The sequence below is a fragment of the Pempheris klunzingeri genome, chromosome 15 (genome assembly GCF_042242105.1).
Source record: "Pempheris klunzingeri isolate RE-2024b chromosome 15, fPemKlu1.hap1, whole genome shotgun sequence".
Taxonomy (NCBI): domain Eukaryota; kingdom Metazoa; phylum Chordata; class Actinopteri; order Acropomatiformes; family Pempheridae; genus Pempheris; species Pempheris klunzingeri.
In genome coordinates this window covers 10048821-10065623 of record NC_092026.1, presented here as the reverse complement: position 1 = coordinate 10065623, position 16803 = coordinate 10048821, and the positions used below count along the sequence as shown (strand labels likewise).

At 41.5% G+C, this 16803-nt stretch overlaps 2 protein-coding genes across 6 annotated transcripts in view; both read left to right on the top strand.

Annotated features, from left to right (window-relative positions):
• LOC139214880 (solute carrier family 22 member 23-like) overlaps window positions 1-9182 on the top strand; it is a 35668-nt gene extending 26486 nt beyond the window's left edge. Inside the window, exons 8-11 of the mRNA XM_070845820.1 lie at window positions 528-763; window positions 1905-1937; window positions 3486-3609; window positions 4445-9182. Coding sequence (XP_070701921.1) covers window positions 528-763; window positions 1905-1937; window positions 3486-3609; window positions 4445-6068 — 2017 coding nt within the window. The 3' untranslated portion in view covers window positions 6069-9182. The remainder of the gene's footprint in view (window positions 1-527; window positions 764-1904; window positions 1938-3485; window positions 3610-4444) is intronic.
• Window positions 7885-14614, top strand: LOC139214881 (tubulin beta-2A chain). 5 transcript variants are annotated; one of them, XM_070845824.1, is made up of 5 exons: window positions 10670-10727; window positions 11127-11235; window positions 12058-12060; window positions 12499-12609; window positions 13418-14614. In XM_070845824.1, the coding sequence occupies exons 1-5, from the start codon at window positions 10671-10673 to the stop codon at window positions 14500-14502; spliced, it is 1365 nt and encodes a 454-aa protein (XP_070701925.1). In that variant the 5' UTR covers window position 10670; the 3' UTR covers window positions 14503-14614. The 5 variants fall into 5 exon arrangements, with proteins under 5 accessions (XP_070701927.1, XP_070701925.1, XP_070701924.1 ...); XM_070845823.1 differs by lacking the exon at window positions 12058-12060 and adding an exon at window positions 11508-11516; XM_070845826.1 differs by lacking the exons at window positions 10670-10727; window positions 12058-12060 and adding an exon at window positions 7885-7914.
• Window positions 14615-16803: the final 2189 nt, after the last annotated feature.

Here is a 16803-nt window from a genome sequence, read left to right as displayed (position 1 = left end):
ATTTGTGCTGCTCTCTCTTTTCATCTCCGTCGGGATCTCTCCTCTTCTCTCCATCTGAGACCTCATCTCTAGCTAGGCAGACCCAGCTTTAGCTGTGCCTCAGCGCGCAGTGTCCCTCACTCCCTAAGTCAGCATAAATTTTACATGAGCCGTGTCCTTATGAAACATTAGCCAACCGGGGGAGAGGGTGTGAGTGTTTGCTTGCGTTTTTGTGTTTGCTTATTGGGTGTGTGCTTGTGTGTCAATAAGTCAGTGTTTACATGTGTGCAGTTTTTTTTTTTTTTTATATGAGACAAGTTGAGATGAGAGATGTGATAAACCTTGAACTGTCCCGTTTCCTCTTCCGTCTCCTCCCAACCTCTTCATCTTTTAGATTTGCTTGGATCTATTTTCTCTGTATCTTCTCCCAAGAAGTTGTGTCAACCAGTTTATCTCCCGCTGTGCATGCTTTCACTAGTTGCCCACTGTACTCTCTGATATGTTCTCTCCTCTCTCACCACTTTGACCTGTGTATGCCCTTTACCCAGGCTGACAGGCTATGGGATCCACCACTGCTTTGCCCGCAGCATGATGGACCCTGAAGCTCAGGAGACGACCATGTTCCATAACTTCTATGCAGACTATTACACCATGGCGGGCATTGCAGTGGCGTCCTGCATGGCGCTGTGTCCGGCGGTGGGCCTGATGGGCCGGCGAGGTGGCCTTCTGATGTTTATGATCATCACTGCCCTGGCTTCCCTGCTGCAGCTGGGGTTGCTCAATTGTGAGTACTTTATGAGGAACACTTGTCCACTTACTCATTCTTGTAGGATGATGTTTATTGGCTTAAAGTATCTCCGGCAGGACTCAGTTTTGAAGAAACGCTAAACAGAATTTCAACTATTGAAAAGTTCTCGGTTACGTTAAGCCTGTTAAAGAAGAACTGAAAAATGAAATAAGGGCAGTACTTTGCTATATGTTCTTCTAATTATTAACAAATCCTATGAGATTACAGAACAAAGACGAAAATAAAAATGCAAGTATTTTTATTACCTATTAAACCATCAAATTAAAACATGAAACAGTTCTGTCGCAGGTCTTGCACACAGTTTTCATGAAGCTGTAATCGGAGAGGAGGTTCTATTATAGCAGAGATGACCGGACAAAGTCCTGTTAGGGCTGAACAAAATGTCATCAGTGTTGTTTACTTACTTCTAGTGCACTCATTTTATGATGATATGATCATATCCTGTTGCGTCTGGCCAAGTAAATGATTCTGGGCAAGTTAAAAAGTAATAGAATAAGCATTTAATGCCAATTTGATTTTCCATATAATGATATATGATGATATTGTAAAAATGTCAACAGTCTTGCTTGTCTATATCCGATGAATTACTAGTATCACCCAAATGTGCCATTTTCATAGTACTACATGTCAAATCCTTAGTATGAACGTTTTTGCTTTTACAAGTGCAGGTTTTACAAAAACTGACTAGATTTGAGAGATTTTGACCAAAAGAGCGTCGACAGCACAACATGCTGTAAACGCTAAGACTAGAAGTGCGGTGAGTGTACCATGTACGGGGGTTTGTTACCTTTAGAGTACTCAAACATGATTACAAACTGCTGTTTTAGTCAATGTGTACCAAAAAGTGCTCCAGATGATCAAAACAGTACACAAGTCAGTTTATTCAGTTACAAATGAGCGAGACTTAATGTTTAACCTGAGTCAACACATCAAGGTTATGCTCATGTTTCACCCTCCCATTTCAAGTTGTTTGTGTTGTAATGGTGTGTTGACAAGCTTTGCTCGACATATTTTTTCTAATGTTTGACTGGTGGTTGAATTTGAGTGCATGTGATGATTTTACTGCATTGTGTCTCTCACTGATACATATCTGTTGATCTCTTTTATTTCCCTCTAGTGCTGGGGAAGTACAGTACCCATCTGAATATAGGTAGGATCATCTGCTCATTTCTATTCTTCTTTAGTCTTCTATTTCACTTGGGTAGATAGATTGATCAATACTTGAAACAACTCCTGTTTTAGTTGTTTCATTTTTTTTTTTATCAGGTTCACGTTCTTCAACATGTGAATTGAACTGTCTTGGTTGATGCACTATCTTGATGAGGATTTAGAAAATGTGCCGCATGCAGATATCCTGCAGTATTTCATCAGGCGAATACAAGCCCTGCAGATACACATAATGAAGTCCTAGATGTAATTATGGCTAGCTTTTCACTTATTTATCCCCTTTGTGTTGAGGAGGGTGAGCCTCTTTGTTGTGAATCTCAAAACCGGCCTTCCTTCACTGTTCTTAATGTTTATCTCTTCATTCTCTCCTCACTAATCCCCCTGTGGGAAGCAAGAGCTCATCACAGAGCAGTCTCCTCTGATCCTCTTTATGCCATCTTCAACATGTCTTATTCATAGAAAGAACTCTATTCAAACCATCTTTGGTCTAAATGGGCTCTTTGTATGCAAGGCAATTTTCTCAATATCTCACAAAAATAAACATTAGTGTTGGGAAACCATAAGATTTGAAATGGATAGTGACGATTCATTCTAAAATGCTATAAAAGACCTGCATTATGGTCATATATGATCACGTTTCAGAAACTCTCGTGATGGAGGAATAATAGACACACAGTTATTCTACATTTGTTTGCAGAATCAGACTATGTCTGTATGTATTTCAACATTTTTCTTTGCAACCGGGGTGATGCAATATGTTATCCCACGGAAGCAAAGATGTGCCACAGTTATTTGAATTTTTTAAGCAACCGAATACCTCATTTTAAACTATTTTTCTTTAAAATCAATCTTTATGCAGTCTTTATTTAGATCGATGGTTCCCATAATGGGTTCTTATATAAGATTTATATAATTATATAAATGTAGTGGTATTTAAATTTTAACATGAATATATAGTAGTGGTTAAACTTTACAATTAGGTATGCAGTTGCTTATGAAAAATTCAAATTGTTTTGGCTCTTCTTTCCTTCCATATCACCTTAACTTTCACCTTTTTGAATTTCCAGGTATCCATTATCTCTTCTCTGAATGTTCAGAATCAGAACCAGAAATACTTTATTTATCAAATTCAGGTGTTACAGTTGCTCTGATACAGAGAAACACAAGAGAAATATAGGACATAGAATAAACTCGTTATTTAGAGAATACATACAATGAATAACAATAAAATATAATAGAATATAAATATAAAATGCTGATTATTGCACAGATGAGTTATTAAAGCTGAATATTGCACAATTCTTTATTAATGCTGAAATCCTGTAATATGATCCTTTAAACACATCTTTGAAAATACTGTTAAATATAAAAATAAACTATGTTGTGCTTTTTTTAAATAACTTGGACCTCTTAAATGCAGAACATATATTTCCCCCCACAGCCCTTATTTACACAAGTAGCTCTCTTTTCCTTTTGCAGACAGGGTATTGAGTGCAAATTGCCAAGTGTGTCTCTCCTGCTTTGTCTGCAGATAGCTCAGGTACGCTGAATAAGAACTTCTCCATTGCCTTCTCCATCATCGGCATGTTCTCATCCCACGCAGTCAGCAACTTGAGCATCTTCTTCTGTGCTGAGATCACACCCACTGTGATCAGGTAAGCCCACTGAAACGCTGGGACTGTACCAGATGCAGGAGGACAACGAAATGCCTTCATGCTTGAGAGGAGTAAAACAGCTGTGTTCTTAGTCATTAAAAAAACCACAGTGATTAGTGCACAATGTCCTCATGTTTGCTGCAGTTTGTTTTGTAAAATGACATCAACAAAAAAATCACCAATTTATTTCAAAATGATGAGAAAAATAATCAAACTATCGTGAAATCTGAAATGCTATTTTCATGCCTGTTATATTGCTCTGGTTAGCTTATGATTCAGTTGTTGCAGTGGTTGGTTTCCATCGCATCACATGCTCCTGCAGGTGGATTAGCTGCTCCACCTCATGTTAAAGGAGGGTATGAAATTATCGAACTGCTGGAAACAACAGACTCTCAGTTCAGTGTCAAATGTAATCCACTTCTTGTACAAATTAGCCATCCCCTCTGAGAATATATGACACAGCACTGGATGCTTATTATCTAGGGTTATGTAAGGGGTGTTGTTCTGCTGACTGTGCTGCGGCGGCGCCCTCTGGTGGCGAGTTTGGGCGACCGTGCCGGCTAAATTGGACTGCATGTAGAGGAGGGCGTCTGGTGGTACTGCAGCACTCTCTGCCGCTGTTTGATAAAATGGCAGTGATTTGTCAACAGTCATACACCAAGAATGTAAAAATAAGAGCTTACCTTCTTATGAATGGCTTAGGCGACACTTCTTTGGTACAACACACGATTTACTGTAATTGTAATGAACTGTCTTCCCCTTAGAATGGTTTACAGGAGGTCTTCAGAAAAATTCTAAATCCTACCATGTGACAACATTTTCCATCTCATTGCAGGGGTGGTGGTCTTGGCCTGGTCCTGGCCAGCGCTGGCTTTGGCATGCTGACTGCACCCATCATGGAGCTGCACAATCAGAAGGGCTATTTCCTTCACCACATTATCTTTGCCTGCTGCACTCTCATCTGCATCATCTGCATTCTCCTGCTGCCCGAGACGCGCTACCAGCCCCTCCCTGAGACCCTGGCTGACGGTGAGAGCTACACTCGCCAGCCTCTCCTTCCCCCGAGGAAGCCTGGAGAACAGCGCCTCTTGCTGGTCCAATCGGAGAGCAGCAGGGACTACACCAGGGTGCATGACACACCACTCCACGAAGCAGCCACCACCGTAGTGTCCACCATGGACTCCACCGCCTCTTCAGCTGTTGATTTGACTGCTCCGTTGGCCGGAGATATGTCCGCTCCCACGTTTATGGAGGTGCACCCTGGCAAGCCTGAGCCTAAAGACCCCAACGGTCACTCGGTTTCATCTTTATCCATGACGCCCATCACAGCCCTGGGTAAAGATGGCATCGTACATGCCAGTAAAGAGCATCTTCTGTCTTCCACTCCTTTACACAAAGCTCCATGCATCACAGACCCACTTTTAGCCAATGCAGAAGAACCACTAGCAGTAGTTCTGGATTCTGTTGATCCACTGATGGATCCTGTTGTTCCTGAAATGAATGACATTGGTCCATCCCCTACAAAAGAGTCAGCTGATACCCCTGCCCCTTCAGTGGACTCCTCTACTTCCTCTGTCCCCCAGACTGTGCCTGCTTCCTTATTGATCTGCACCACACCCATCATCGAACCACCACCTAGCTCCACATTAGAATCCCCCGACCCGCTGGCCAATGACATCGACAATATCACCCCAACATTTGACCCACCCTTACTGGAGGACACTCCTGCCACTTTAGCAGACTCCCCTACTCCATCTATGCATGACAGTCTCCCTCCATCCCCCACCCCATCTCCTGTTCCTATGACAGACTTCAACATTTCCACTGACCCTCCACCCCCCATCAGCGCAGACTCTGACATTCCCATCCAGTTAGAAATAGTAGACGAGCCTACATCTACTCCCTCTACTAGAGAGTCCCCCACACCCCCTGTTATACACTCCCAACCGCCACAGTTAGACTCTACCTCTACCTGTGTCAACGATACATCCCTTCCCTCCCCTACTCCCCCTAGTCCAGCCACTGTTTCCCCCTCATCCACTCCTCCTCCTCCCATTGACCCAGGCCATTTGCCCTCAGCGGACTCCTCCACTCCTCCTCCTCCCATTGACTCAGGTCATTTGCCCTCAGCGGACTCCTCCACTCCTCCTGTCATAGAAACTGTCAACACCACTGCACTGATTCCTACCATTCTCCCTGTCACAGACATTGGGCACACCTCCACTCCAGAATCAACCACTCTGACTCTCACAGACATTGTTCAGCCTGCGCAGGATTCAGCTGCTTCCCTTGTCATAGCTTCAGTACCAACTTCGATCACGGATTCAGGCTCTACAGAAGCAGCCCCCCTCCCTCTAATGGACTTCACCGTCTCCTCCCCCATAGACTCTGGTGTCCTTTCCATCAGGGACAGTGCCAGCACAGAAAACAACACTATCAGTGGCGTGGCGTCGTCATGATCCAGTGTTGCAGCCAGGAAAAGAAGCTTTACGGCTGCATAAAGAAGCAGCCTACGCCACATGAATAACTGAGAAGGACGCAGGAACTGTCCAGCTCAGACTTCAGGCACTCAATGAAGACTGTCCCCACCTGAAGCTGAGTAGACATGTCTTACAGAGCTGCTGTACCTTTCTCAATGCCCCCCCCCCTTCCTGCATTTAGCCAATAAATGAGACCATGCGAATGAGAGAGTGCCAGAGGCTGGTTTGTGACAATGTGACAGTATCTTCTGCTCTTTTTGAATGTCACTGGAAATCACCAGCCTATAAACTACTTTGATGTAAATGAATGGGAAATTGCTGTCTGTCATTTTAAGGTGACTTACAACTATACCCACAATCACTGAGACTGGTAAGAAATGCAATGATGCTTAAAACAAACAAACAAACAAAAAAAAAAAAAATCACTGGTACTTTTGCTCAATTGAAATGTCTGTCTAACATATTTGTATTTAAATATCGCCTTACCTGTGTGGACAAAAAAAAAATCTGAATGTTACTACATGTAAGTATTTTTTGCCGTTACAGAAGTAAAAAAAAAAAAATCCAAATTGGAGTGATTTTCTAAATAAAAACGCCAAAAACTACTCTGACCAAAATTAAGTGTAGACATAGTGCCAAAAAACTAGTAGAAATACAGTATTTGCCTGTTTGGGGAAATACTGTGTAGTGCAGTCCCCTGCCATAGACTGTATGAGGATTAATGTCAATCAGATGAACCCTTTTCCAAAGTTCAGAAATACACAAAAATAATTCAATTATTTATCAAATTGATAAAAGACTGAAAGCTATTCCACCTTTTGATGAATTGAGAGGTGAGATTGAGATTGTTAAATTGCTTTCATCACAGCGACATTGGAGAAAAGAAAGCCCCATATTTTGTCAGTCTGAAGAATTTTTTATTTTTGCAATCGTTTCAGTCAAAGAGATTTATGGTATGCAAATGCTTTTATTTGTAAATGTGATATTGTAAGTAAATGCGTAATTAGTTGTTGAGCTTGATTCAGTCTTTTTTTCCAATTCAAAGTATTATTTTGAATAATCTCCCATGACGTGCCCTTATTGTACAAACCTATACTTCATTCATACAGTATTTGTGGCACCTCACGGTGGTGGCACCTTATTCTTTGCAGTTGGGAAAAGGCGTGACAATAATTGTGATTGTGTCAGAAAAACAATACTAGCAAACCTTCAAAAGACACAAAAGTTATTTTTAAAATGAAACCAATGGATGACAAAATGTTCAATGTGACTGCCAACTGTCAGAGCATTGCTAACCTTCAGTGTGTTTTCCAAATCTTGTTCTGGCATTCACACAGTTTATGTGTGTCAATGTGATTATACATTCACATGCACACCTAACAAAAAAAAAAAAAAAAAAAAAAAAAAAGCAATATTTCGTACATTTGTCAAAACGACATTTTAAAATACAGGTCAAATGCTTGATTATAGATGGATTAATTTACTCATATCCTGGATTGACAGGCTCTTGCTTAAGGAGGCACTTTCTCTTCCAAAGCATGTGTGTGTCCATCTGTGGACAGCGTTATACTTGACTTAATAATGTGTCACTTGACAATTGTAGTTACATACTTCATGCATTGGAGGTTGTTATATTTGTCAGAGAAAGAATAAGATGTGTGATTATGGACAAACCACTGTTTACAACAATAATGATAAACAACAACAATAATAATAATTACACTTTACTGTAAAACTGAAGAGCCAACTAAATGATGTCTTGTCATTTCAAATGTGATAAAACTCTCTCACACTATATCATGCTACATTTATCCAGGGAATGTTGGTGATCTATTAAGATGTCATTCAGGAGTCTAAGACAACGGCAGACTTGACAGAGGTCTGTTATTCACTCAAAACAGGTACTTTACTCACCAGAATTCTCTTCGCTTTTATCCAAGTCAAAAGTGCACTGACGAAGGTTACATATCTACCGGTACCTGAATGATGGAGCAAACCTGCCTGCGGTTGTTTTTCTTAGATGCAGCTGGAATCAAAGTATGAAAGCTCTATTTTTGATCGATTCCGGATGATCTTTTAACAGACCATCAAGACAACATACTTCCATTTGGTGAAAGATTCATATGAACATTTAGTGTCTATGCTTTAGTATGCCATGCTGCTAAGCCTCAAAGCACAATGCCCTGCAATCATGTGATGACACATATGGAGGAGATTGGCATCTTGACAGTGGAGGAAAAAAAAAAAAAAAGGGAAAATGGAGTGGGATTTTTAATACGACTAGTTACACGTTATCTTTTGCAGTACACCCACATATAATCTACTTTGTGGAAAAAGGGTGTTGACACTGGATTTAAAAGAGGAATTCTTGGCATCTGCAGTAGAGAGTGGGTTGACTGCAGTGGTCAGTAGCTTCACATTACTCTGACTCCTCGTTGTCTGTCAGTGTTGGTCTCTCTCTGTCTCAGTGTGCGTATTGCAAAAATTGAACTGTGTATCGCCAAAACCACACGCAACACCAGTGCAAAGACAGTAATACAGCACAATACATCCAGTGTCTTCTCTGAGATCTGTTGCTTCCATTTTCACAACTCCCAGTTCACAGTACTGATGGGAGCTATCACACCTGTAAGCATTTGGTTTGACCATATTTGGAGTAAAATTACAGTAAAAATCAGTAAAAGCAAAATCAAAGTTAGCACCAGCGATAGGGTAGACTAGGAGACAGTGATGGGTGGAAAAGCAAAAAAAAAAAAAAGAATAATAAAAAAAAAAAGAATGGGTTACACCTTTTGTAAATAGTAAATTTGTGGAGACAGCCAGCTTTGATAAGATGAAGGATTCTAGACCATAACATGGACTGGTGAATAGTTATGAACTTGGTAGATAAGTCTCAGAGACATGAAGTCCCCAGTGTACACATTTCAGGTTTTGCGTCTTTTAACTGTGCAACTCAGAATCTCTTGATGGGAGATTTGAATGAATGTAAAAACCATGGATTGTACCATTTATAATTTCCGGTTGTTTTGGTTTCATTTTGTTTTGTTTTAACAGACATAATGCACTTGTATATAAGCCATACCTGTTGTTAAAATAAACCACTATTTATTGATCAACTATGGATATCAGTGAGTCCTTAATTTTATAACCTATAATTTTTATATAAAATTTTATAACTATGATATAGATCATAAAGTCAGCATGCTCACATGCTCATAATGACAAAGCTTACATGCAGGTGTTTACTAAGTACAATGTTAACCATCTTAATTTGACGTGTTAGCATGCTATGAAATGCTACTACACTCTAAACACAATTAGTTCTGAACGAATTTGATCATAAACCAATTTTGGACAAATTAAAAATTTGCCCCGACGGGGGCGCTAGTTTAGCTGAAGCTAAGTTAAGGGAAAGTTATTGTGATACATTCTAAGGGGAAAATGTCTCTACCAAATATAAAGACAATCCATTTGGTGGTTGTTAACACATTTAGCTTCAAATCCGAAATGTGGTCCTCATTGTGGCACAAGAATAGGTTCAGGGATCACTAATGTCATAAGGATTTATCATCTGGGGACCATGGATGTCTGTAAAACAATATATGGCAATCCGTCCTTTAGGTTTTTGATTTCAGTCTGGATCAAAGTGGTGATCTGACCATACAACCAAAATCGCCTTTCCTAGAGACATGTCACTGGCACGGCTAAAAAATAAGAGCCCTGCACAAGATCGCTCCTGCTTTGTAACCCATTCTTGGATATCTGTCTTGTAGAGGGGGCTTTTGTTAAAATCTAATTTTAATATGTTTGTTATAGTGCTGCATATCATTCAAAAACAAATCAATCAAATTGTCCCAACTGAAAATCAGCAAATCTGGGACAGGGTAGAAGACCCACATTTTCCCTGAGGGTCTTCTGGCGAATTAGCTGTAGAATTTTCTCAACATAAAGGAACATCTGCACGATTCAAACTAAAACATGACAATCTGAGTGGGTTAAAATTCTGTATTTCTGCCTGAATAAATGCCTTTGTATTACATTTCTCAAGGTGGAGTTTGAACCTACAGGCCCTTTTTGGACAGGTAGCTCATAGTTGCTCCTGCACCCGGTATTCACACGTCAAGATTCAACATTCAAAGACTTTATTGTCACATGCTCAGCAGTTACATGAAGCAATCACTGGCAGATTGACTCAGCACATGTAGGACTGCAGCTTTTAGCATTAAAGTGATAACGTTTGATATTTCCTGGCCGAGGGAAACAATTGCCTGATCTCCAGTCTGGCGAACAGAGGCAACGTTTCCCCTGCATGGGGCAGGGTGATGTCAGGGGGATGATGCGGCATGATCCTCTGGTCCACTGCATCAAACCGGGGCTCTCCTATTGGCTGACGGGGATACTGGGATGCTGCGCTGTGTGTAACGTCATCTGACCAGCAGCACGTTTATCTATCTCGCCGGCTCAACACTCACCCTAGAAATGAGGCAAGTGCTGATTTTGAGAAACACAGCGGCAACAGCCTGAAGACTGAGACCGGCGAAGTCGAGACAGGACGCTCTCTGCCCGCATCCGCAGCGCACCATGAGGGAAATCGTGCACATCCAGGCTGGACAGTGTGGAAATCAGATTGGGGCGAAGGTATAAATATTATCATTTCATTTAAAGAGGGGAAATAGCCGAGTCATTGTAATTTTAATGTGGAATGTCATTTTCCAGGGACACTTATTTGAATATAAACTCGAGTCATTTGGATGATTAGTTTGGCTGGTGTTTTTTTGGTGTACAGAAACTGACTTTTTTCTTGACAAAGTTTGAGCTACATTATTAATTGTTTATACATGTGCAGGGTGCGGTTCGGTGGCAGTGGCTGCAGTGATGAGCCCCCCTCTGCTGCCGCGTGTCATTTTCTCACCAAGCAGATGCGCAATTGCTAAAATAAGCCCTGACGCACGCGCTTTAACTCGTTTTCTCGCCACGTTTTGTTGCGAAATGACCCAAACAGTTGAAGTTCATGTGAGTATGTCTGCCCCATCTTAGTTCTGGGAGGTGATAAGTGACGAGCATGGCATCGATCCCACCGGTAGTTATCAAGGTGACAGTGACCTGCAGCTGGAAAGGATAAATGTCTACTACAATGAGGCATCAGGTAAAAAAATATATATATATTTTTAAATAATTAATAACATTTGCATCAGGATATTTTACCACTAACTAAAGCTTTGTTTCCATTGCTTATTATCCTTGCATGACCTTATGCAGCACAGACCTCATTTGTATTCCCAATGTCACTAAATTAACTGCAAGAGGAAAGTAGGTCCCACCAAGAGTGCAGGGAAAAATGAGGACAGTGAATCTGCTAAACGTCTCTCTCTCTCTGTCTCCCTCTGTCTCTCTCCCTGTCCCTGTCCCTGTCTATAGGGAGTACAGGTATCTGCAGTCTCTCTATAGCTGACCCTAAGCTCACTGTGCCTTTGTCTCATCTCAGCATCGGATTTTTTTGGCGTGGCATGTTGAAGGTCATTCCAAGCGCAACGTGTGTCATTCGTCACAGCAGCTGTAAATTGAACGGTCAAACAGTGAGGTTCGGTAACCATACAGCTCTGTGTTCAGAGCTTCAGTCTTTGGCCTGATCAGAAGGACGAGTCGGCGTAGATCTCAATCCGTGCGTGGTCAGGATTAAGATCGAACACCGCCTGCGTTGGATAAATGAAAGGCCTGCAAGGAAAGTGCACATAGGCCTGAACAGCATATTCACTATTAGTGTCTCTCCCTGTCCTATTTCCTCGCAGCAGGCATTATTGATCATTTGTTTCCATACTGCATGCTGGCATCAGTGTCACATGTTGGGTCAATATTGCATGTGGATTGACTGAGCAAACCATTAATGAATTTCTCGCTAAAAGATAACAGACTGGCAGATGTTATCGGCAACATTAAGTCTTAGGCAGGCAAGATGATGACAGAAAAGGAGGTATGGGGTAGAGGAAGATGGCATCTTTGGTTAAATCTCTCTGTACTGAGTACTGCTCTGCAGAGCACAGTATTTTGACAGCCCCACTGGTCTAAAATAAGTAGTGCAGCATGCTGCAGCAGTTTGCATGCGAGAAGGGTTACAGACCAAGAGGGTGGAGCAAAGTAAAGTGCAAGTAACAATAGAAGACACCATGAATGGGACAGGCTGTAGTATCATTCAAACAAAAGGCTATTTACCTAAGAGATTACATTGACAAACAGTGCTTCTGTAATATCTTTTTAGATCACTGTACATAATTACTACCTTCAACGTTTTTACCACGGTTCACTACAAATGTTCAGACATCATGCACACTGAGACTGTCGATATCTTACCCCACCCTTCCATCCATTACCTCTCTCTATCCCTCGATCTTCTGCTCTTTTTCATTCAAAGGCAGCAAATTTGTCCCACGTGCCATCCTGGTCGACCTGGAGCCAGGAACCATGGATTCAGTACGCTCCGGCCCGTTTGGACAGCTCTTCAGGCCTGACAACTTTGTCTTTGGTGAGTGGACAATAAATCATGCCGTCACCACTCGTCTGGAACCAACTGCATATACGTACAATATATTCGTGTGTCACCAGCTGCTGTAAAGACGTGTTTAGTTTCACCTGAGAGCACTGTAAGATACTGTATATTCCTAGCACAAAGCTTCTGCTGCCTCTCAGCGATGTGCCAGGAGTGTGATGCATTGTCCATGTGCAGCTGTGTCAGACTGAGACAGCTCTTGTGGTGACTCAGCGAAAAAGAAATCTACTAGGAGATGATGCTGCAGTGCTGAACACAAGTGAGGATACATGGGGCCGATAAATCCCACCACAGGATGACTCTAAAGAATTGTAGCATAGCAGAAATGTCATTTAGCATGTTTATAAGTTAAAAGAGCTAAAGAAATAATGCATATTTACCAGTAACTAAGCATGTTTCATTTTCAGATTTTCTCATTTATAATAAATAACTTAAGGTACTGGGCACCTGTTTCTAACTTTAAATATGTTGAATATCTTGTATCAAATGACTTCATTAATGGTTAATGAATGCTTTTTAATGCTTTATAGATTAGCAGTAAGAAGAAGAAAAACATTAAGGTTTCCAGGTTATAAACACTAAGAGTCTACAGCCATGATAGTGCCTTTGTGAGGCTTTACTTAGAGACAGTGAACTTAACAGTGAGTTAGGTGATTTATAATCCATCCATCAATAAAGACATTGGCTACAACTCTTAAACCTGCTATAGATTATACCTTAGCAGAAAGCTGTACTATTACTTATCTATCACGATATGTCTTTAAACATTACATGCATCATGCAGGTCAAAGTGGAGCAGGAAATAACTGGGCCAAGGGTCACTACACCGAGGGAGCAGAGCTGGTGGACTCTGTACTGGACGTAGTGAGGAAGGAGTCAGAGAACTGCGACTGCCTCCAGGGTTTCCAGCTCACCCATTCCCTGGGTGGAGGCACAGGTTCGGGAATGGGTACACTGCTCATCAGCAAGATCCGCGAGGAGTACCCCGACCGTATCATGAACACCTTCAGCGTCATGCCTTCCCCGAAGGTGTCTGACACCGTAGTGGAGCCCTACAACGCCACTCTCTCTGTCCACCAGCTAGTGGAAAACACAGATGAGACCTTCAGCATCGACAATGAGGCCCTGTATGATATTTGCTTCCGCACCCTGAAGCTGACCACACCTACGTACGGAGACCTCAACCACCTGGTATCAGCCACCATGAGTGGGGTGACCACCTGTCTCCGCTTCCCTGGCCAACTAAACGCTGACCTACGGAAGCTGGCTGTCAACATGGTGCCCTTCCCCCGCTTGCATTTCTTCATGCCGGGCTTTGCACCCCTCACAAGCAGGGGCAGTCAGCAGTATCGCGCACTCTCTGTGCCCGAGCTCACACAGCAAATGTTTGATGCCAAGAACATGATGGCAGCCTGTGACCCTCGTCACGGACGCTATCTCACTGTAGCAGCCATCTTCCGTGGCCGTATGTCAATGAAGGAAGTGGATGAGCAGATGTTGAGTGTGCAGAACAAGAACAGCAGCTACTTTGTTGAGTGGATTCCCAACAATGTCAAGACCGCTGTTTGCGACATCCCTCCCCGTGGCCTCAAGATGTCCGCTACCTTCATTGGTAACAGCACAGCCATCCAGGAGCTGTTCAGGAGGATCTCTGAGCAGTTCACTGCCATGTTCCGCCGCAAGGCCTTCCTCCATTGGTATACTGGGGAGGGAATGGATGAGATGGAGTTCACTGAGGCTGAGAGCAACATGAATGACCTGGTGTCAGAGTATCAGCAGTACCAGGATGCTACCGCTGATGAGATGGGCGAATATGAAGAGGATGAAATAGAGGATGAGGACGACGTCCGCCATGATGTTCGCCACTGATTGTAAAACCCTGACATGACACTTTGAGTAAACCAGTCCCTTAAAATATTAATTGTTGTTGGACAGTGCAGTGAGATCACAAGAAGTACGTTAGAGATGCAGATCTTCAACTAAATATTGCAGTGTGCACTGATGAAATATAGCTGTTTAGCAAAAATTATATTGCATATATATATATATATGGCTTACACTGACAAAGATGAGTGGTGTTAGAACAAGTACCATAGTAAATGGTTTTCCAAGTCATGCTTTGCCAGTATCAAAGATAACTGCAGTCTTGTCCTAAATACAGTTTTGTAACATTTACTTCAACATGCATTCACTGTCTCAAGCCTTGAATAAAAGATCCAATCCCGTCAATACTTCATGTCATGTTTTCTTTTGGTGTAAAGGTGAATAAAAGCTAAATCTGCATTTACCACAATATAGGTCCTTGTTTTACTTGCAATGTGTGATATATTCACCATAGATCTCTATATATGCATCCATATATGATATGATAGTTGAGGGATAGGTGCCATGATATTCTGTTTTTGTCAACAAATCCCATGAAAACCCTAAACCAACAAAAAATATGATGCTACTTGTACTATCAAGTATTGTATGTGTGTCCAGAGCTTGATACAACTTATTCCTTTGTGTGTCTGTGTCCACAGACAAAATCAATTACAAACCCATCAATGAACACACAACAGCGATGGGTGACATGTTACTTCAATACAATAAATGTGGGCATTGTAGTTTGAGTCAGTCCCACATGCACAATCCTAGTGCAGTAACTACTCCCTAGTACACCGAATCCACAACTGAAAATAGTATCCAACAAATGCACCATATACTCAGTTTTGTATTTACACAGCTTTTGCAAAAAATAAACAAAAAAAACACTGCCCCCCCCCCCCCGCCCCTTTATTACTTAGCCAGTGTTTAAAGATCTACGTTTTCCCAAGGCAAGAAGTGAAGAGTGCGAGAGACAGGATAGGGAAGTCAGAAGGCACTGATGGACAGACAACTGCATTTTAGCTGTTGGTCTTTTCATGGGATTTGTTGACAGTCGTATCTATCACAGTCTTATCCTTTTATGTACGGACTTGTGAAAAAGTATACACATTTTGTACTGTTATGGCCAAAAACACCATTAATTAATGCAGTTGAAATGGATAGCAAGCTCTTATCAATTAGGCTACATTTTGCAATATATAAAGTTGAGCAACCAAAAGACTTCAAACTTAACTTGAGAGTCTTGTTTGGTTTGAAAAGAAGTGTGTAAGCCATTGTGAAATGTCGATCTATTGCCTCAGAGGCATCAGACTGACACACATCCAAGGAACCAGGGAGGAGCCCAGTGACAGTAAATAAATCTGCACAGCACATACAGAGAAACTAAAGGAACACATTTATCGCTGATGATCTAAGAATGCAATAACCACCACCTTGACAGTGATGTGATGAAACTTGCTGATATGATGTTTGGGCTTTGACACAAGAAACGAAAACACACCTTGCCATTTAGACTGTTCAAGCGGAAACTGGCTGTTGAACTGCTTCCTAAAGATTATAGGGTTGAAATATGTTCCACTTCTGGCCACAACCCAGTCACAGCAGTCAAGTCAAAGCAAGAATTTCCCTATTGACAGCTGATGGAAAACATCTGCCTTGACATGACTGAGAAGAGTAAAATTCTAGAAATAAATGAAACCCAGACAGAATAGTGGAGCAGGAATGTTTTGCCCTGAGCCCGAGGGAAAAAAAGGCTTTTCTGAATGTCATTAGAAGCTGTCAGCCAGACCACTTAAATGAGGCCAGTAAGCCTTTCTAGGTCATATTATCATGCATTTTTTATTTTTTGTCTCAAATCTTGTCAGAGTGTCAGAGTTGATGAGGGGTTCATTAATACATGTCGTGTCTACTAACAACAAAAGATATTTGTTTATAGGGTGACATAGTATCTGGAAGGCAGTTAGTATAATTCTAAAGCAATAAAAGATACATTGACAAAATACTTTTCAGTTTTGTGGAAGATGTCACGACCATAAAATGAATAGCAGCAGAAAGTTTCTGCTGAGGACAATGTATATGAAGAGAATATAAATATACACATACTTAATCATGTCCCTTCCGATAGGCTATGAGATAGACTACATAAGATATATGTATAAGTGTGTATAGCCATAAGAAAGAAAATGTGTTTTGTTTGGAAAATTTTGCTCCACCCGTGCACGTTAAACCCATATCATACCCCCATCTGTTGACCACATGATTGACAGTGACAGTGGTAGAACATGCTCTTTAACTTTCTTT

What these genes read in the sequence shown, in the direction of transcription:
- LOC139214881 (XM_070845823.1), top strand. Translation starts at nt 10,671, where the DNA reads ATGAGGGAAATCGTGCACATCCAGGCTGGACAGTGTGGAAATCAGATT. An exon ending in GAAATCAGATTGGGGCGAAG is followed by an intron (nt 10,728 to 11,126) that starts GTATAAATATTA and finishes GCCCCATCTTAG; the next exon opens with TTCTGGGAGGTGATAAGTGA. An exon ending in GCCTGACAACTTTGTCTTTG is followed by an intron (nt 12,610 to 13,417) that starts GTGAGTGGACAA and finishes TGCATCATGCAG; the next exon opens with GTCAAAGTGGAGCAGGAAAT.